The sequence below is a fragment of the Eptesicus fuscus genome, chromosome 3 (assembly GCF_027574615.1).
Source record: "Eptesicus fuscus isolate TK198812 chromosome 3, DD_ASM_mEF_20220401, whole genome shotgun sequence".
NCBI classification, from domain to species: domain Eukaryota; kingdom Metazoa; phylum Chordata; class Mammalia; order Chiroptera; family Vespertilionidae; genus Eptesicus; species Eptesicus fuscus.
In genome coordinates, this window is record NC_072475.1 from 11,987,460 (window position 1) to 12,010,293 (window position 22,834).

General features: G+C 38.4%; 1 protein-coding gene across 3 annotated transcripts in view; it reads right to left on the reverse strand.

Moving 5' to 3' along the window:
- Positions 1-645: 645 nt before the first annotated feature.
- The window catches only part of GABPA (GA binding protein transcription factor subunit alpha), a 33,156-nt gene continuing 10,967 nt past the window's right edge, over positions 646-22,834 (reverse strand). For all 3 annotated transcript variants that reach the window (XM_054713642.1, XM_054713644.1, XM_054713643.1), the window contains exons 5-10: positions 21,592-21,837; positions 15,977-16,171; positions 13,070-13,123; positions 11,416-11,556; positions 10,636-10,828; positions 646-4,205 (exon numbers count right to left, since the gene is read on the reverse strand). In XM_054713642.1, the coding sequence (XP_054569617.1) occupies positions 3,977-4,205; positions 10,636-10,828; positions 11,416-11,556; positions 13,070-13,123; positions 15,977-16,171; positions 21,592-21,837 (1,058 nt within the window). In that variant the 3' untranslated portion in view covers positions 646-3,976. The remainder of the gene's footprint in view (positions 4,206-10,635; positions 10,829-11,415; positions 11,557-13,069; positions 13,124-15,976; positions 16,172-21,591; positions 21,838-22,834) is intronic.

Consider the following 22,834-nt stretch of genomic DNA (forward strand, 5'->3'; position numbering starts at 1 on the left):
AACATGTTCTTGGCTTGCAAATTCAGGTTTAAAGTCTCACCAAAAAGAAAAATGTATCAGTGTTGGGGGAGAACAAATATACATCACTTCAAACTAGGTAAAATTAGACTGTGTTTTTAAAGCAATTTATTTCACTCAGACTGTGATTTCTTTTTTGGGTATGCCGAAGTCCTGACAAATGCTTGACCATAAACAAAAGCACAAGCCATTTTCTCCTGTCCTCTGTGACTCCTCTACACTTCAGTCCTGGCTGAAGCATCCTGCCGTCACTCAGCCAACATGGACAAGTAATGTTTTTTAATCAAAAACAAAAACAGACTTTACTAAGAATTTCTAGTTTAATAATCATTGGCTTGCCTTTTGACATACTCAGGCTTAACATTTCTTCAGTTATTCTACAACGGTTTGGATTTGTGGATGGGGTTTCATTCATTCATGCATGCATGCATGCATTCATTAATTCATTTTAAAGACTAAACTCTATCACTCAATTTTAGTTCATGACATCTGTTCTTCACAAATTGAGGGTTTTAAAGTATGTGGGAATGATATATACATCAGATGTGGACTGTCTTATTTTCATCCAACCAAATATCCCTATAACTTGAGACTGTTTGCAGGAATAAAACTTCTAACACAGAAGTATACTGTATAATAGTTTTATTTTTCTCATTATACTATTTTTACATTTTATGCACAAATATTTTTATCTGAGTAAAAATAGAAAATAACTGTTTTATGTAAAATTACAAAAAAAATAAAAACCACAAAGAAATACATAATTGTTATTATGACAGTATAAGTGTCTTTATTTAAAGAGTAAAAATGTATGCAAAAATCCTCCTCCCTTTTACAAAAAATTGAGAATTTTTTTTTCTGGCAGCAAGTGAAATATCACTAAATATCAATATTTTTACACTTCCTGATATGAAGACATTAAGTTAGTCACAGGTTGTTTTGCAGTTGTGAATTTAAAAACATTTTTGTGCTATTTCAAAGATACACTGGTTCTTTTTAAAAGGCAGTAGCATAAAATGATGAATATGGAAAATAGCAGACCTTGCCGTAAATATCTGGAGGTACAAATCTTTAAAGAAATATCATACTTGAGTTTCACCATTAGTCAGGGGAGAAAAACAACTAAACAAATTTTCCTAATTAACTGACATAGACTGATACAAAATGAATATGATTAGTTAATTCATGTGAAGATCAACCACACAGAGCAATTCTGCCTAATTTGATTTTTTGATGCCAACACAAATCAAACTTCAGGCTAGTTCTATACCTATAAAGGTGGCTCAGGGAGAACCTCATGTGGAAAACAAGTTTTAAAACAAAAGTGAACATTTCATTATTCTTGTACTTAAGATATAAAAGATGACCAATAATTTTATCTTTCTTCCTTTAAATATATTGTAAATTCTCCTATGAAAAATTCATACATAAAAACATAACAAAGAATGAATAGTGTGAATTATATTTTCTTCCATAATCTTTCTATATGGGAAAAGACTACCCACCTGACTTTCTGGTAACTGTAACCTCAATAAGGACAGTGAAAATCGTTTACTGTAACTTGACACAAAGTAACAGAAATTTCTTGAATCAATTGGGGAAACTACCTATGTTATGGTGCATAAAATGATAAGAGGCAACAAAGAAAAAAGAAAAAAACTTGATCATGTATGAGAACTGTCTCTGTTCAATTGTAATGAACAATAAAAACTGTTATAGAAAAAATAATGGAGAATGTCTTATTGTTTTTAAGCATCTGAGAAATGCTACAGAAGAAATAATAATTTGACTTTAGGTATCTAAAAGAAATGTGGGTGTTCCTTGCTTTAAAAAAAAATAAAAAACGTATACACACACACACCTATAACTGAGATATAAAGGAAGTCTGCCATCCTGGCTAAAATGTTAACATGTCACCTTAAAAGCATTTCAAAAGTCAAGTATTTTAAGCTCTAGAAAATATAATAGAATAGTGTAATTTTTTAGAACTATAAGTGATTTGTCAATTCCCTAGGCCATAAGTGGATGGTGCGAAACCTTATTTTTAGCCATTAGTTATCTTAAAGTAGGGCTTTTGTATATTAATTCATATTGCTAATATACTCAGATATTCTTGCAACCACTGTACCCAATATCTACTAATAATTTGTCTGTCTATTTTGTGTGTTTATAAAATGGTAACAGTGGGATGTTACAAACTTTGTTCTTTTTTAGGTGTGTACAGCAGTCTTAAAGGACTTAATACAGTCATATAAATGGACCAACATTATACTTTGTAGCCCTATAGCACAGCACTTAAAATTATGATTTGAGGTTATCAGACAAGGAGATCGCAGACCTCTCCTCTCCTCCTCGTTCCTAAGAGCCCTGTCTCCTGTGGTTCATTCCAAATGCTATTTAGTATATTGATGGCAGCAACTGCTAGCAATGCCACGTTGCCTATATTACCATGGCCCTTTCCTCCTGGTTAGTCAAAAGCATTAACTAACCCTTATAAAGCTGTTTAGAGGGATGAACTTAAAGTAAATGATGAGGGAGAAGGTGCATAAAGTAATATTTGAGAATAAATCTTCTGCTATAAGAGGATTAGAAGTTATTTGCCAGTATCTCACATTAGGATTTGTACATAATACCTTGAAACAAACAACAAAACAAAAGAAAGCAAGGAGAGCGAGCGAGCAAACAAAAAAAATATATATTTCTAGCCACTTCTGCTTAGTGTTAGCTTGTGGTAAGTAAAGAGTTTCATACTTATAAGAATTAATTTTTTAAGATTAAAAAAATGAATTATTACCTTTTCAAATATCTTTCCTTTTGAATATTATGTCTTCATAGATGTGTATACCTGTATTCATAGGAAATGGTCATGTGGACATGTATACATATATCTGTATACTCAGATATATAAATATTAAAAAGGAGAAATTAAATAAATGGGCATTTTTGCTTTAAGAGAAAACTGCCTGTACTGGAGGTAAAATTTTCTTTTTAAACTATTTGCAAATAATTTCCTAATATCTTGAAAGGTGAAGTACTGCTGACTGATTTAAAGTCTTCATTTCATCAGAAACACAATGACCATGTAAGCTGCTTTGCATAATAAACCAACATGAAAGAGTAATTAAAAAAAGAGAGAGAGAGAGAAGCCAAATCAATTTTCTGGCTGAGGTATACCTTCTCGGTCTTTTAGATCTCTGACAGGGAAAAGAGATCATTTTAAAATTTTTGTAGTAGTTGGTTTATTAGATTCAATGCTTCTCTTAGAATAACTTAAATTCTTGACCTGACATTATGAATCTATACAAAAACCTGAGCCAGATTTAAACCTGGATCTCCCTCTTCAGCACTGCTCTTCTGCCAGTTGACTTCTTTGTCCTTTGCTTGCAGATATATAAATTACTTTAATAACTTGATACTAATAGTTTAGTAATTTATTAATATTATACTTTTATTTGATATGACTATTTTAGCTCTGCCTGATTAGATGAAACAGGCACACATGCTTTCTCTGTTAAAGTTCCATTTTCTGGTTTTATGTAAAGCAACATCTAAAGCAGCAGAGAGGGTAAACAGTTATACTTTCAAAAATAGGTAAGCCAGACTGTTTCCTGAAGATACTTCATTTATTTTTCATCCTCAGATGCTGCTGGCTATTTTTGGTAGGGCTAGACATTAATACTGACCAGTTTAGCTTTCCTGACTATTAACAAACTACCCACAATGAACCTGCCTTCAGACTGAAGCCATTGTGGTGATCCTGTAACATACACATATTCTAAAATATATGCTCAAAGTAAAAAGATCCAAATTCACAAGAGTATGAAATATTTATAAAAAAAATCATGCATCAGACTGTACAGTCTAGAAATAAAGGAAGATTCAAATTCAGTAATAAAGGTAAGAGCAATGCTTGCTCTCATAGTTAAGAAAGACCTTGAAATCCCAGCAGGTCCTGGGCTCAGTTATCCTTTTCTGCTTGCAGAGAAGCTGCAGCCAGGGCTACTGCTGTGACAGGCTGGGCGATTCCATGGAGCTGCATCTTTGCAAGTTTCTTCTGTTCACACTCTGTAACCAAACGGTTCAACTCTGCCGCACTGTATCCAATAAGAGTCTTCAAGTCACAGACGAACTTGTACACAAATCTCTTGCCCTGAACTTTACAAATCATGTCCCCATCATAATAATACCTTTAAAGAGAGAAAAACACATCAGTACTATATAAAAAATAAAGAGTCTGGACTTCCCACAGTATTTCACACTCTTCCATAGCAGAAGACTAGGAGAATACTGCATCTATTGTAACAGAAGTTAACATGGAAGTTACATAGAAATATTTAATGTTACTATGCAAGGAAACTTCAAAATATTACTTACTACAATTTCAATGCTCAGCACTCCAAAACTTTACATACTACATTTTCAAAGCATGTTTTCTACAATTAGGATGAAACACCGATTTAAAAACAAACATTATTAAATAAAACAAAAACCTTTGCGAGCAGTAACAGAACCTATGGACAGGGCCTTAGAGTCAGAACGCTGAGATTCGAAATCTATCTTTACTTGTAATTTCCTCTGAGACCAGAAGAAAGCCACATTTTCTCTAAGCTTTTATTCCTCTTCTATAAAGTAAGATTTAAAACAGTACTTACCCTCATAGAACTGTTGAGGATTAAAAGGATTATCTTTGCAAAGTGCCTAAGCATACAATAACTAGCACATAATCCTCTATAAAATATAAGCTATATTAATAATTAAGAACCATATAATGCGAAGAAATTTTTACTATATTCTATGGATTGTTGGAATGTCCACAATTCTTTTCTGCCTTATACAAAACCCTGTATTGTGTAACCATGCCTTCAGTTAATATGTAAAGACTTTCCTTTCTGAGAAATTCACCAAACCCAATAGGGAACCTCAAAAGTGTAAGTAAACAGGGTAGAAGAAATAACACAGAAAAATGGGAAGTAGTACATCACTAAGAAACAATGCTTCTGAGCCTTGGGGAAATCACTCCAGAACAGTGATTTTCAACCTTTTTCATCTCATGGAACACATAAATTACTAAAATTCTGAGGCACACACAAAATATATTTCTGACAAATCTGACCAAAAAAAAGTTATAATTTTGATTCAGTCACACCAAACAACTATTGTTGTGTTGTCATTTTTTATTTGACAATCTAAGGGAAAAGAGGTCAGTGCCCCTGACTAAATAGGTATAGCATAAAAATTCTTGCAGCACACTGGTTGAAAACCACTGCTCTAGAGGTCTAGTTTATTGCTGCTTTCTATGGAGATAGAAATAGAACAGAATTTATATTTAACTCAGAAAACACTTTATTTACCACTATGCCCTGCCAATTCCAATTCCACTAAAAAGGGGTAGAGGGGGGGCGAGTAAGTGAATACTTCTGGGCCGGCAGACTGTGAAGCCTTTATGTTAAAATTACACTGCCTATTTGTACCCATTTGACAAGAGTTGTTAGCGACTTATTACAAAAGGAACATTTGCAAAAGTACCAATGGAATAAACTACCATATTGAGCAGGATTTCATTATAAAAGTCACTCCATTTAATTGAGTACATTAATGAAATGACTGACCTAAACACAGGAAATCATGTCATCTTTCCCTAAATGCAGAACAGCAAAAACAGAATAGTCATGTTCACTTCACCCGCAGTAAGAGATTTAACATTGGCTATAATCTTGTGTTTCCTTTTGTGTCAATTACGTTAATACATAATTTAGATCTCAGTCCACAAACCACCAAATGCTTGGCATCCAGTTTAAAATGCTACTGGCATTTCAATTTCTTAAGTAAATCCTATATAATAAAACCATAATATGCAAATTGTCCCCTGGACTGGGAGGTCATCCGGGAGTCCGACCAGGGGGCAGGGCCGGCCAGGGGAAGGGAGGGAGGGAGTACCCAGCCGGCAGCCACTAGGGATCCTACCAGTGTACAAATTTCGTGCACTGGGCCTCTAGTTTCTACATAATATGTAAGGCTGTACAAGCAGGCACCATAGGAAAAAGGAAAATTAAACCTCAGAGAGAAGTTCGGGGAGGGTGGGGGTAAGGGGGAGAGATCAACCAAAGGACTTGCATGCATGCATAGAAGCCTAACCAATGGACAAAGACAACAAGGGGGGGTGAGGGCTTTAGGGGGGGTAATGGGGGAATAAGGACACATATGTAACACTGTAATCAATAAAGAAATTTAAAAAATATTTTAAAAAAAGAAGGGAAGTGTTTTTATATTTCAAAGAGAAAAATTAAGTTGGTATAGTCTTAAGTTTCTTGGCAAAAGGTGATAAAAATTTTATATACGTTAAGTTTTAATTTTACTTAATACTTCCTTCAATCTAGTAGATAAATTACATAACCACCAGCAATTCATTGCATTTGCCCCCTCTATAAAATGAGGAAAGTTGAAAGGTACACAATACCTGAATTTTCATGGTCATGATTTATTTCCTATCTCTTTAAAAAAGAAAATTATTTTTTTAACCTTCTAAATTGTGAAATATACTACTTAAACAAAACGTACAACAAAGTGAACAGCTCAGTGATTACAAATTACACATTCACCCATTAAATATGACTCAGGTCAGGAAACAACACTGCGAGCACCTCAGAATCCCCTCCATGGCTCCTCCCAATCATCACTTTCCCTGCCCCAAAGATAAACACAATCCTGTTTCATGATAGTAATCTCAGTGCTTTTATTTATAGTCTTCCCACCCAAAATGTGACCGGGAATCAAACCATGATCCTGGTTCAATGAGCCATGGAAGCCAGGCCAAAAATGCATCCTAAATGCTATAACTTAGTTTTTCTGCTTTTTTGTTTTTTTAAATATATTTTTATTGATTTTTTTTACAGAGAGGAAGGGAGAGGTATAGAGAGTTAGAAACATCTATCAGCTGCCTCCTGCACACCCCTACTGAGGATGTGCCCACAACCAAGGTGCATGCCCTTGACCGGAATCAAACCTGTGACCCTTCAGTCCGCAGGCCAACTTTGGCTCTATCCACTGAGCCAAACCAGTTAGGGCCGCATAAAATTTTTTGATGTAATTGCTATAAGGAATTATGTTTGCTAAAATGATGGAAATTCAGTATGTGTTTTTAAGTATCTGGGAAGTAGTATATATAGGAATATTATAGAATTGTGTCTTTTTAAAAATTTTTTTTGAAGAGTGAATATAGTAAAGTAGTTCTGCAATTTACTTGTATATTTCTAAATATCATTTTGTTGCTACTTCACATTTCCCTTGGACATTGTGTATGAGTTTCACAGTGAGAGATTATGATTATGACTATTGGCCTGGTGCATGAAATTCATGTGGGGGTGTGCAGGAGGCAGCTGATCGATGTCTCTCTCATCGATGTTTCTAACTATCCCTCTCTCTTCCTCTCTGTAAAAAAAATCAATAAATATATTTTTAAAAAATTTTATATGGAGAAACCAAGATGGCGGCATAGATAAACACCTGAAATTGCTGCCTCGCACAACAACTTCAAATCTACAACTAAAAGACAAAACAGACATCATCCACAATCACAGGAAGGCTGGCTAAGTGGAAATTCTACAATTAGAAGGGAAGAGAAAAGCACACTGAGACTCAGAGAAGCTGTAGAAGTAAAAAGCAGAGGAAAGGAGGCGCACGCATGCGCGTGCAGAGGAGACTGGCAACTGAGTACACGGCTGGCTTTTTCAATCTGGAGGGAGACACAAACTCCCGAATGCTCTGAATTCCAGTTCCGGGCGAGACTCTGGGGACCCAGACTCATACGGGGAGAAACTGGACTGTCTGGCAGCAGGCAGAACTCGAGGGCAGCTTTCTCTCAGAGGTGCTTGCAGCGATTACCAAGGGACACTGAGACCCAGGGGCCTTTAGGGCAGGGCTGACGGGAAGCCATTGCTGTTTGCTTCGTCCTGAGACTTCGCCCCATCCAAGCTGTGTGCAGAGGTTTTTGCATATGAATGGCCTGATCCTTTGAAATCTAAACTTACCTAACAAACTACAACTGAGTCAGAGAGACCCAGAACATCCAAAAGAAGGCCCAAGGCCCCATAGCAGCTGGCATTGCTTCATAGCTGGGCCTCATCTGGGCACCTCCAAAACCCAAACAAAGAAGAGGAATCTGCAGATCTCTCCGTAGCTCCTGCTGGGTGGCCTCAGGCAGAGGCTAAATTAGCACCTCCTTGGAGATCCAAGAGCCAGTGTACCCAGGGATCAGAGTAGGACCATCCAGATTATAACTCCTCAGATCCTTAAGGGACACACTCAGGGGGCAGACTCAATGAGCATCAAAGCCCCACTCAAGCAAGTCTTGCCTCATAAGGGTGTCTCCAGCACTGAAGTTCTCCCATCGTAGACAGCTGATCCTCATAGGCAATTGGCCTGGAGGTCAATTCCTCCCAGTGATACCAACAACAATCAAGGCTTAACTACAACAAGACTGTGCACACAGCCCACAAAGGGGTGCACCAAGAGTGTCCACCTCAGGCAACTGGGGAGGCTGAGCCACTGGGCCCTATAGGACACCTAGCACACAAAGCCACTCTATCAACACAGGGAAGCAGCCAAAATGCGGAGACAAAGAAACAGGTCACAGATGAAAGAAATGGAGGAAAGCAAACTACAGGATATAGAGTTCAAAACCACGGTTATAAGGTTTTTCAAGAATTTTCTAGAAAAGGCCGATAAATTTAGTGAGACCCTCGAGGATATGAAAAAGGACCAATTAGAAATTAAGCATACACTGACTGAAATAAAAAATAATATAGAGAGATCCAACAGCAGACTAGAGGATCACAAGAATCAAATCAAAGATTCGAAATACAGAGAAGCAAAAAACACTCAACCAGAAAAGCAAAAAGAAAAAAGAATCCAAAAATATGAAGATAGTGTAAGGAGCCTCTGGGACAACTTCAAGCATACCAACATCTGAATTATGGGGGTGCCAGAAGAAGAGAGAGAGCAAGATACTGAAAACCTATTTGAAGAAATAATGACTGAAAACTTCCTCCACCTGGTGAAAGAAATAGACTTACAAGTCCAGGAAGCACACAGAACCCCAAACAAGGAATCCAAAGAGGACCACACCAAGACACATCATAATTAAAATGCCAAGAGCAAAAGACAAAGAGAGAATATTAAAAGCAGCAAGAGAAAAACAGTTAGTTACCTACAAGGGAGCACCCAATTCGATTGTCAGCTGATTTCTCAACAGAAACTATGCAGGCCAGACGGGAGTGGCAAGAAATATTCAAAGTGATGAATAGCAAGAACCTACAACCAAGATTACTCTACCCAGCAAAGCTATCATTCATAATTGAAGGGCAGATAAAGAGCTTCACAGATAAGAAAAAGCTAAAGGAGACAAAGAGAGAATATTAAAAGCAGCAAGAGAAAAAACAGTTAGATACCTACAAGGGAGCACCCATACGATTGTCAGCTGATTTCTCAACAGACACTATGCAGGCCAGATGGGAGTGGCAAGAAATATTAAGGAGTTCATCACCACCAAACCAGTATTATATGAAATGGTGAAAGGTATTCTTTAAGAAGACGAAGAAGAAAAAGGTAAAGATAAAATTATGAACAATAAATACATATCTATCAATAAGTGAATCTAAAAATCAAGTGAATAAAAAAACAGAATAAACTGGTGAATATAATAGAATCAGGGGCATAGAAAGGGAGTGGACTGACAATTCTCAGGGGGAAAGGGGTGTGGAGGGTACGTACAGGAAGAGACTGGACAAAAATCGTACACCTATGGATGAGGACAGTGGGGGAGGGCGTAAGGGCAGAGTGTGGGGTGGGAACGAGGTGGAGGGGAGCTATGGGGGGGGGGGGAAGAGGAACAATTGTAATAATCTGAACAATAAAGACTTATTAAGAGAAAAAAATTTTATACTACTTAGGGGAAATTATAAATAATTTTATTCCATTTCAATTCTATCAATGTAAACATTGTATATTCAGATTTAGTCAGATTGTAGGGGGAGAAAAAAAAAACAAAACAGGAAATCAGGCCACCATTTTGCATCCAACATTTTGCATATTTGCTCAAGTTTACACTCAATGCACCTATGCAAATGACAGCATCTTTATCTGTTATGTAAATAATAGAAACCTCAAAGATTAAATATGTTGGTTTTAAACAGAGTAGTATCTGCTTTTAAATTAGATAAAAACAAGTAACTTTTCCCCATTAGGCTATCAGCAGATTATGGGATAGGCCGGGAGTGGAATGACATTCAAAATATTGAAAGGTAAAAACTGCCAGCAAAGAATAATCTCACAGTTAACCTTCAGATATAAAGAAGAAATCAAGGCTTTCCCTTATAAACCAAAGCAAATATTCTTAGAGTAATCTGTAAAAAAACCTCTTTTTTATGTACCTCAAAATTATTACTAAAAATCTTTTTAAGAAGCCATTTTTAACATAAGTATGAAAAATTTTAGCATATATATATAAAACATCTTATGAAGAAGTCAAAGCTTTTAACACCATTACATCACAATGTTCACACCAAGAAGAAGGAGCCATATTTTAGAAAAGCTTGATATTTAAAAAGTAATAAATGTTACCTTAATGCACGACTGAGTTTCTCATAGTTCATTGTAGGTTTATTTTTCCGTTGTCCCCATTTTTGTGCAACCAGTTCAGGCTGATTTAGTTTAAACTCGCCTTCATCACCAACCCAAGAAATGCAGTCTCGAGCATCTTTGTCAGTAAGAAGTTCTAGCAAAAACTGCCACAGTTGAATCTGGCCATTATTTCCTAAATTGACAGAGACAAGCAATGACCAAAGTACTATGAGTTAAAAAAAGGGCAAAAGGCAACAAACACGCTCTCTGGTGTTTAGTTCAGCCATGCTAAAAGCACAGATTTTTTTCCAAAAACTGTCTAAGCACTGCCAAAGAAATAGGCCATACTCAGATTTTCACATCCTATCCTATGTAATAAAAGCCTAATATGCTATGTGTCTGACCATTCGTTTAATCAGTCGCTATGCCACACACTGACCACCAGGGAGCAGACGGTCCGACAGGTAGGTTAGCTTGCTGCTGGGGTCCAGGCTGATCCAAACTGGGTGAGATCAGCCAGACACGCCGTGGAGCCCTCCCACAGTCCCTCCCCTGCCCCAATCGTGCACCAGTGGGGTCCCTTGGCCTGGCCTGTGCCCTCTCGCAATCCGGGGCCCTTTGGGGGTGTTGGAGAGCCAGTTTCTGCCCGATCCCCGCAGGCCAGGCTGAGGGACCCCACAGGTACACGCATCCATGCACTGGGCCTCTAGTAGTGAAATAAAACAAAATATACATAATTTGATAAATGTTATAAATACCAGATGAAAATGCAAAAAATACCTGTTCTGTTCCCAGGTGAACTTCTATCTTCTCCTGAAATCCTTGGAGCTCTTTGTACTTTAGCTGCCTTTGCACTGCTGTTTATACCTTTAATGGTAGTTGGTGTTGCAGACTGAACTGATGCTGGAATAATTTGGACAGCTGCAAATAAAGACAAGGGGAAAAAAACTGTTTCCACTTCTAATACAAGCAGGAAAAAAAAATATTGAAAGACATAAAATGCAATTAAGTTTAACCTTTTGCACTTGGATGTCGAGTGTGACTCGACACGGTTAGCATGTGTAGCAGCTCGTATGTCGAATTGTATTGAATGTTATCAATAATTTGAAATATAAAAAAATCCAAATAAATAAGTTTGTATGAAAAGAAACTCCAGTTTTTTATTCTACTGTCACGCTTTGTAAAATCTGGGGTATTTAAAAAATTAAATCCTGCCGAGACTGGTTTGGCTCAGTGGATAGAGCATCGGCCTGTGGACTCAAGGGTCCCAGGTTCGATTCCGGTCAAGGGCATGTACCTTGGTTGCGGGCACATCCCCAGTAGGGGGTGTGCAAGAGGCAGCTGATCGATGTTTCTCTCTCATCGATGTTTCTAACTCTCTATCCCTCTCTCTTCCTCTCTGTAAAAAAATCAATAAAATATAATAAATAAATAAATAAATAAATAAATAAAATTAAATCCTGAGTAAAATAAAGGAATCGAGAAAAAAGCAAGCGAGTGCAAAGGGTTAACGAATGCCCCTTTAATTACCTCAACAAAAGGCCTCATTTCAAAAAGCCTTAATCCATAAGTTTTAAACAAAATTACAAAAAAGTTCTGAGGATAAGGTACTGTATTTTCTGGCATATAAGACGACTTTTTAACCCAGGAAAATCTTATATATGCCCAGTCGTCTTATACGCTGGAAAATACGGTATGATGTTGGTTTGCATTACAGTTCATGAATCTCTACTTAGTAAGAATTGGTCTTCTTATTTTTGAAATAACTTAGTGATGTATATACAGTCTTAAAATATTTGTTCATTAAAAATGATTTATAAAAAAAAATAATTTATCAACTGCTGGAGAAAATGTGGACAAATGAGGACTCACATTCCACTACTGATGAGAGTACAAATATTTACCACCACTTTGAGGAAAAAACTGGTAATACCTAGTAAGGTTGAAAAGGTAGAAACCTTATGATACTACAATCAGAGACTCTCATGTATATTCTGACAAATGTTTATTCAGTGATGTTGACAAAGTTTAATATACAGCAGTGAAAATGAATGACATCGAGCAGTAAGCATCAACATGGGTAAGTCTCATAACTTTTACCCAAAAAGTTTAAATGTGCAAAATAATGCTATAAAGTGTTTATGGTTACATAACTGGTAAAAATCTACATGGAATGATAAACATCCACTTCAGGATAGTCATTTAAAATGGGATCTACAACTGGTAAAGTTTAGATTTTATATATAGAGATTTAGTTTTTAATAGTGTATGGTGTTATGATATATAGATGGTGGTTATCATTTATTATTTCTTTGTATATCTAAAATACTTCATAAATACTTAGTTTGTTCTTTTTTTACTATCTCGCAGTACTGAATAAAGGAAACATTTCTTATTGATAAATAGGCCTTATGTTATGGGCATGAATACTCACGTTGATCAATTGTAACTATCTCGTTCATCTGTTGTTCCTGGCTTGCCAATACATCTGAAGAACACACATAAAAATTTGTTTTCATTTAAAACCAGAATGTAAACCCCAATCCAGTAAAATTGAACTTAATAAATTTGATCCTTTTAAAAGAAACTCCATAATTAAAGGCAAAACCAAACAAACAAAAAAGCAAAACATTAAACAACTGAAACTTATTGGCATAACTTTAAAAAATATTTGATAGTCACTTTATAACGAACAGATATTTTTAAGAGAAGTAGTAGGGAAAGCTTCAATTTCTTTTAGAGTACATTATTCAGAGAGTAATTTCTAACATAAATATCTGTAATTTTTAAATGTAAATATCTATATCTAAATCTATTTATCTACATCAGGCGTCCTCAAATTACGGCCCACGGGCCACATGCAGGTGTTTTTGCCGTGTTATTTTTTTACTTCAAAATAAGGTATGTGCAGTGTGCATATGAATTTGTTCATAGTTTTTTTAAAACTATAGTCCGGCCCTCCAACGGTCTGAGGGACAGTGAACTGACCCGTTTAAAAAGTTTGAGGACCCCTGATCTACACAAAACCATGTAAAACACGAAAATCTTCAATATCAGATCAGAAATGAGACTATATACCACATTGAAAATATTTAGATATATACTCTTCAAAAAGGCTCCCTCTCAAGATGATCTGAGAAATCTTTATAATTTAATAATTTGTTCTGATATCCACTTTTAAATAACACTGCTTTAATTTGATAATGCTTTAAAGATAGATACATTTTCTTTTTTTCTTTTTTTAATTTCTTTATTGATTAAGGTGTCACATATTTGTCCTCATCCCCCCATTCCCATCCCCCCTTCTCCCCACGCATGCCCCAACCCCCTGTTGAGGTTAACCGTTGGATAGGCTCATATGCATGCACACAAGTCCTTTGGTTGAACTCTCCCCCTCCCCCCACCCTCCCCTATCCTCCCTCTGAGGCCCGATAGTCCGATCGATGCCTCCTTGCTTCTGGTTCTGTTCTTGTTCCTCAGTCTATGTTGTTCATCATTTTCCCTAGATGAGCGAGATCATATGTCACTAGATATATACTTATGAGAACTGAATGTGAGACGGGCAATAATATTTATGCTGACAGGCAGATGGATCAGTCTGTAGTGAGTTTCTTTCTGGATCAACAGTTCTATTGAGACCCAATTTCAATGTCCACCAGTTCCTTATGTGTACATGTCAGCACTGACCCCTCAGCTCTGGATGGTGGACAAATGGTGGTAACGGAGGTCCGACTCCCTCTGGTTTGGTCTCGGCCGGACCCAGGGGCACGGCTTCACCCGGACTAAGGGGCACGTGGCCTCACCCGGATCTAGGGACACATGGTCTCACCCGGACCCAGGGACGCTTGGGCTCTCCCAGACCCAGGGGCACATGGCCTCACCCGGGCCTAGGTGTACGAGGCCTCACCCGGATCCAGGGACACATGGTCTCACCCGGACCCAGGGGTGCGTGGCCTCCCCCAGACTCAGGGGCACGTGGCCTCACCCAGGCCTAGCCTAGGTGCATGAGGCCTCACCCGGATCCAGGGACATATGGTCTCACCCGGACCCAGGGACGCTTGGCCTCTCCCAGACCCAGGGGCACGTGAATAGATACATTTTCAATAAAACTGTAAATGTCCTAAATATCCCAAATGAACTAGATAATTTAACATGTCTACAAATACAGCTCCCAATATGAGTACATTGTAAAAGGCCCTAACATAATCCATTAGAGAACCATTCGTTACTCATCTATTGCTATTCCTTACTCAAATACTATTCTTTACCTCTCCAACATGAGGAATGCTTCCCAGTCTCTATTACTTTAGCCTATTTACTGCCCATTATTGCCCCGAAGCTTCTGTCTTCAAATTGAATTGTACCCACCAGCAATCATATGTGTATTGAGAGTGAGTTCTGAGACCTGGGCTCCCACCACAATTCTACTTAGGGCACCATGCCAGGACCCAGTTCCAGACACACAGAGCTGGAAAAGGCTGGGGAACTAAAAAGAAGTCTGAATCCCACCTGTCAGATGGAAGTTTTCTTTGGATGTCCTGAGTTTGGGAGTTTAAACAACTACATGGAACTAGCCTAGGAGAGATATGGGTTCTGATCCGAGCACTCACTCACTGGATGTGTGACTTTGGTTAACTTATTTAACTAACTTGAACATTAATCTTGTTTAAATGAGATATCCTCAACCTACCACCTCATGAGGTTGTCCTGAGGATTAAAAGCAAATGCTTTTCAGAAACACAGTGCCTGAAACATAGTTAACTTTTCAGTAAACTGAAGATGCTACTGTTTTATCCAGATTCCTAGTTCTGAGCATTTTCCCCAAGAACTGCTGTCTTGAAGAAAAATCCATGCCTTATGTTTGTGGCAGATTGCACCCCCCACCCCCAAATTTTATAAAAGTACCTTGAAGAGGTAAAAGGTGCTACTGAAACTGAAACAGTTCTATTTGTGACTATAAATGAACAAAGGTGCCCTAGTCTAAAAAGGCAAAAGAGAGTCACCATCACAAAGCACAGGCATGACCAACCGGTAAGACTCGCCTCTAAGTCCTAATTCTCAGAAAGAGTTTCATCTTTTTCCTGGGATCTCTCAAAATAGAAGGCACAACATGGAAAGAGAGAGGTTTTTGAAAGCTTATAATAAGACCATATAGGCACTCTGTGATTTGCAGCCTTAATAGAGAGATTAAATAATACATATAAAACTCTTACCACAGCCTTATTCAGTTAATAAATGTTAAGTATTATTGCTATTATTAATAAGCAATTATGATAACAAAGGTAAAAAAATAAAATTAAACTTAAGTTACAATATAAATAGATAATAACTCCAATCATACATTTTCGAAGAAGCTCCAGATGACTCCAGAGAATTTCTCCCCGAGGAACCCGCTGAAAAAAATCTTCTTGGTTGAGACTACATAATTCTCGTCCTGAAATGTTGAGTGTGCTAAGCTCTATATCAGTCATGCTGAATTCCTTCATGACCCAAACTACCCAATGCAAGACTTGGTCTGTAGACCACTGTATAGGATCTAAAAAGAAAAAATATTACCATTAGCCTAGTTCCATCTTAGATATATTATATACATTTACAGTTAACTTGTCAATACACACACACACACACACACAGATAAAATCCAGACAGCCTTTTTCTCCCAAGTAAGTAAACAGTATATAAAGTAAAAAGAGTTTATGCTACATTTTCTCCGTAGCTATTTTTCAATTCCTTAATCTAAATTTTTGATGGATTCCCATGGTTCAATTAGTCTGAAATTTTATCAAGAAAAACAAAATGCCTAAATTGCTCTCCAGTGGGCCAACTGGAATAATACATGTGATTATGGAGTAAGTTATACAAGTTTAAAAAACTGTCTTGTAGCAGTGTATGATTTGGTGCACTGAAGAAAAAAAAAGGGGGGAATGTTTTCTAAGGAACTAACTTATTATCCAAAATGTGAACAAAGTACTCATTCCTCCCTTCCACTTATTGTAAAAAGCTGGCTGCTGTGCATTTACCCGTATGGTGGCACTTACCATACTACATGCTAACTGCTTCTTTACTTAGCTTTCTTCCCCTATAATTCATTAAGGTCTTAAACACAAGTACTGTGTCATGTAAACCATTCTATCTTCAAAACTTACCACAGTGCCTTGTGCATACATTTGTTGAATTTACAAAAGGTGAATCCAAATAGTTTCATGTCCTCATCACTTTTTATTGATTAAATTCACAAATGAAAAAATAGCCAAAACATATAAATATTTCATTGTTGTATCCCTGGGACCTAACAGCATTCTACCCAGAGAGGTTTAATAAATACTAGCTGAATTAATTTGGTATAGGTATTGATGCATGGAGATGATTAATCCAAATGATAGTGGTTATATGCCATCAAGATGCATGCTATTCAATATGAAAATAAGTGATAAAAATAACATTTAGGTACTTATCAAGAGCCAATTTATAATAAAATGAACATAATCAATATAAGAATACAGGACTAATAACCACAGAATTGATTATTTTATTTGATTTTTCACAAAGAAGTTAAGGAAGGAGGATTCTGAGAAGATGGCAGCAGTTTTAAATTCCTATTAATTAAAAAAAAAATCACTAAAAGCAACTGAAGAGCAAAACAAAAAATCCATTAATATTTACAATAAAACCAGGGGATAAGTTATCCCATGGACCCCAAAATACATGCAAGGTGAAGGCAAAGCAGTAATAGCCACAAGCCCTCCATAGTATCAGCATGTGTGCAGGAGAACGCACAGGGAGAAGCAAAGAGACATCTCACATTATCCATTGTGAGAGCAGGAAAACCTCAACAGGCAGGAAGTATTCATTAAAAGCACAACAGGCGAAGGTGAAAGGAGCAACTCAAAGTAGTTTCGCCCAATCCAACAGCAGCTGAATACAAAGGTCTGTGGTAAGGTTTAAGGGACTAGAGCAGTGTAACACCTGTGACTTTTTCAAACTGAGCCAAAATCACTTCTAGAGAATGGACTACAAAGAGGAGAAACTGGTGGGAGAGGAATTCAAACTGAATACAAGAAAAAGAAAAGAGGAGGACCAGATAAAAGTGGAGTAAGGGAATAGACAGGAACTGAGAAACAAGTGGCTTTATGTTTGAATACTACTTAAAAATAAGAGAGGAGGGGGTGCGGACGGTTAGAAAAACTATGCTAGAATACTCTTCTCTTTAAAAGTCCTAGAAAGCACCCTAGCCAATTTGGCTCAGTGGATAGAACGTCGGTCCATGGACTGAAGGGTCCCGGGTTTGATTCCGGTCAAGGGCATATTCCTTGATTGCAGGCTCAATCCCCAGCCATGGTTGGGGTGTGCAGAAGGCAACCTATTGATGTGTCTCTCTCACATCGATGTTTCTCTCTCTGTCTCTCCCCGTCCCTCCCACTCTCTAAAAAAAAAGGAAAAATATACTCAGGTAAGGATTAACAAAAGTCTATGAAAGCTCATTTTAGATAAAAAGAAACAAAAAAAGTACCAAGATCAAAAAAATTAGGAGAAAATAGAAATAGTTAAAAATAGTCTGATTTTTTTTCTGAAATAACTAGAGGCCTGGTGCACAAAATTTGTGTACTGCAGGGAGGCGGGGGTTGGGGTCCCTCAGCCCGGCCTGTGCCCTTTCATAGTCTGGGAGGCCTCAGGGGATGTCCAACTGTGGGAAGCGGGCCTAAGCCACAGTCGGACATCCTTAGCGCTGCTGCGGAGGTGGGCCGCTGCACTCACCAGCCGTCAGCCCAGCTTGTGGCTGAGCGATGCTCCCCTGTGGGAGTGCACTGACCTCCAGGGGGCAGCGTCTGCCCCCTGGTGGTCAGTGCGTATCACAGAGACCGGTCATTCCACTGTTCGGTCAATTTGCATACTACCCTTTTATTATATAGGGTATCAGTACTTCTTATTTGACATTACTAATTGGCTATGCTTGCTTCTTTTCTCAAAGACTCCTGTAAAATTATAGTAAAGGACTTTTTAAGAGATTAAAACTCATAGGGATATAACTGGGAATGTCAGAAATAATTTGGGAGATTTCCACAAATTTTTTGAAGATAATACGCAGAGTGAAAAGCCAGCAAAGCAGGAAAAGCTATAACCTGAAAGATCTATCAAGGACACCAACTAAGTAAAAGTATTCCTGCCTATAGAACCCCTACTGGCTTAGGTCATGGTGGTTCCAGGTAGCAGGAGAGGTTTAAGTGAAACGTGGAGATTGATTTAAAGTATCTGGTGTGTTTAGAATCCAGGGCCTCTCCTTCTTCCTCAGGAGCCAACTGAATGGAATCATCCCCACACACGTGAAAACCAGGGAGAGACACAAAGCACAGACTGAGAAAACTGACCTCAGTAAAAAAAAATCTAAAAACTGAGCAGTGAGCCCTAGGTGGTTTGGCTCAGTGGATAGAGCCATCAGCCTACGGACTGAAGTGTCCTGGGTTCGATTCTGGTCAACGGCATATGCCCAGGTTGTGGGCCTAATCCCCAGGAGAGGGCATGCAGAAGGCAGCAGATGGATGATTCTCTCTCATCTTTGTTATTTCTCTCTCCCTCTCCTTCCTCTCAGAAATCAATAAAAATCTATCTTATATAATAGAAGCGTAGTATGCAAATTGTCCCCTAAACAGGAGTTCTTCCAGGAGTTTGACCAGGGGGCGGAGGCAGAGGCAGGGGTGGGGGCAGTCGGAGGAAGGGAGGGAGGTCCCGGCCAGCCGCCACTAGGGACCCTACCACTGCACAAATTTCATGCACTGGGCCTCTAGTTTTAAATAAAATTTAAAAAAACTGAGGAGTGATACCCTCTCTACCTCCCCACTTTCCATGTCCCTTTCCACTTCCAGAATGCAGCATTCACATCCACATTAACCCTAAATCCTCATGTCAACCTTCTATTCCTGAGAGATTTTTGGCCAATTTCTCAGAGAAGTTTAAGAGGCCCAAGAAACAAATCTATACATAATGACACTTGACAATCTTTTTTTTTTAAATCCTCACCTAATATGCTTTTACTGATTTTTAGAGAAAGGAACGGAGGAAAACAACGAGGAAGGTAAGAAGAATATGAGAGAGAGAAACATCAAAGTAAGAGAGAAACATCAATCAGTTACCTCCCACACACACCCCAACTGGGGTTCTATAATGCTACAAAATAACTCCTTATCCACTACATCTCCTCACTACTCCTGCATACTCCCACTTCCCAGTTTTCCACATACTTTCCCTGTCAGGAATGTCCTTCTCTATCCAATAATTTCCTTGTCTAGAAAAAATCCCACTATGACCTGTTTGAGATGCTAATAGCATGTAACAGCTTAAAAACACATTATCATTATGGAAATTACCTTTTCATCTACCTTCTCTCACGGCAACTACACTGTTTATACCCTAAGGGTATACTTTTTTTTAATATAATCATGTGCTGCATATCGATGTTTCAGTCAACAATGGACCACATTTATGACAATGGTGCCTAAGATTATAACAGGACCTGAAAAATTCCTATCACTTAGTGACGCTCTAATGATTTTAACATTGTGTGGTACAAAAGTTGCAAAAACCAAGAGCTGTGGTTGAGATGGCAAACACCTTAACCTGGGTGTGGAAGAGGAGGACACTGAGGAGCTCCTAGAGGTTGTTCCCGAGGAACTGACTCATGAGAAGTTGCTGGATCTGGCACAGGAACGCATAGCTGAAGAAGAAGCAAAAGAAAAGGAAACTGCAGAAGAAAAAGAAACCCCAAGAAAACTGACAGTGAAGGGTTTAGAAGCTTTTGCAGACCTCAACAAGCTCCTTAAAAACTTTGAAAACATGGACCTCAACACTGAAAGGTTTCCATTAACAGAGAGGAATGTTCATTATCTGTTTACAAATAAACCTATGATAAAAATTTTTTTTAAAAGCAAACCACGATAGATGTATTTCTAAAAAGAGCGACACCTCCTCAATAAATGCCGCAGGCAGGTCCTTCGGAGGTATTCCAGAAGAAGGCATTGTTATTACGGGAGATGACAGCACCAAGGAAGTTAATTATTGCCCCTGAAGACCTCCCAGTGGAATGGACGAAATGTAGAGGTAGAAGACAGTGATAATGATGATTCTGACTCTGTGCGTTTGGGTAATGCGTTTGTCTTAGTTCTTAACAAAAAAAGTTTAAAAAGTTAAAATAAAAAATTTAAAAAGCTTATAGAAGGATCTAAAGAAAATATTTTTGTACAGCTGTAAAGTGTGTATTTTAAGCTACGTGCTATTACAAAAGAGCTGAAAAGTTTTTTAAAAAATTAAAAGTAATATAGGAAGCTAAGGTTAATTGGTGAAATAAATTTTTTTGGCAAATTATGTGTGAAGAGGTTACGAAGTCTACAATAGTGTATAGTAACTCCCTAGGCCTTCAGTCACTCACCACTTATTCACTGACTCCCAAGGAGCAGCTTGCAGTCCTGCAAACTCCACTCATGTGTATCATTTCTATCTCTGTATCATATTTTTACTGTACCTTTTCTATGTTTAGATACACAAATACTTGCCATTATGTTAAAATTGCCAACGGTGTTCAGTAGAGTAACGTGATATATTATGGGTCTACAGCCTAGGAGCAATAGAGTATACCAGATAGTCTAAGTGTGTGATAGATAGGCTATAGCACGTATGTTTGTACATGTGCACTCTGTGTTTGCACAATGACAAAACTGCCTAATGGTGCATTTCTAAGAACGTACCCCCATTGTTAAGTGAAGCCGGATTGTATTTCTTTGTATTCTTAGCCCAGGACAGTATTTGTCCATCATATGTTAACAGTCCAAACAGGGAGACATACAGAAAATCAATATTCTCCCTAAAAATTCTCCATTTAAAACAAATTATAACTTACCCTAGTATCTTCTACGTCAAGCTTAATTCTTACTATTCTACCTAACATGTAATTATGTATTTTCTTACCATAGGGTATCCCAAGGCGTTCTTGCTCTTTCCTATAACCCTCTAGTGCAGCAGCCCATCTTGTCACTTGCTCCGAGGTTTCATCTGAAATGGTTGTAATGTGTTTTGTGCCATCAAGAGTTATCACTTGAGCTTCTTCAACAAGATGTGCTTCTGCTTCAGCGTGATGAGCATCTGGGTCAATGACTACTTCAACTGTTTCCGCTGGTTTAACAATTTCAAGGATGTTGAGCTTTGGTTCAATTCCTTTAACAGTGAATTAAAAAAAATATCCAGATGAAAACATGAAATTCACTAACAAAATTTAGTTGAGTTTATATGTTCTCAAATGATAGAGCAAAACTCCATTTTAAATGTTTAGCAATATGTCTAGAGAATTTAAGAGAGTCCTATTAAATAACAACAATTCAATAGAATTTTGGTATTCTATATATGTAAACGGCTAATATGCAAAGTGTCCCCTCGGGAGTTCAACTGCTCACTATGACGTGCGCTGACCACGAGGGGGCAGCATGGAACACGGCGGGCAACCAGCAGCAGTGGCAGGGCACTGAAGAAGCAAGGGAAGGAGGCGGGGAGGAGGAAGGGAGGGGGAAGCGCGTGGTGGAGGCGCACAGGTGGCAAGAGAAGGAGGGAAGGAGGAGGCAAGGAGGAGGGGAACCTGATCAGCCCTGATTGCCAGCCAGGCCTAGGGACCCTACCCGTGTGTGCACCAGGCCTCTAATCCTATCTAATAAAAGAGTAATATGCAAACTGACCATCACTCCAACACACAAGATGGCCACCCCCATGTGGTCAAAGATGGCCACCACAAGTTGGCCAGCAGGGGAGGACAGTTGTGGGTGATCAGGCCAGCAGGGGAGGGCAATTGCGGGGGACCAGGCCTGCAAGGGAGGGCAGTTGGGGGCGATCAGGCCTGCAGGGGAGGGCAGTTATGGGCAATCAGGCCGTCAGAGGAGCAGTTAGGCGTCGATCAGGCTGGCAGGGAGTGGTTAGGGGGTGATCAGGCTGACAGGCAGAAGCGGTTAGGGGCAATCAGCCAGGTGGGCAGGCGAGTGGTTGAAAGCCAGCAGTCCTGGTTGTGAGGGGGATGTCCCAGATTAGAGAGGGTGCAGGCTGGGCTGAGGGACAGCCCCCTCCCCGTGCATGAATTCCGTGCACTGGGCCTCTAGTCCTATATAATAAGTGCTTAATATGCTAAGTGTCCAGTCGTCCGTTCAACCAATCAAAGCATAATATGCTG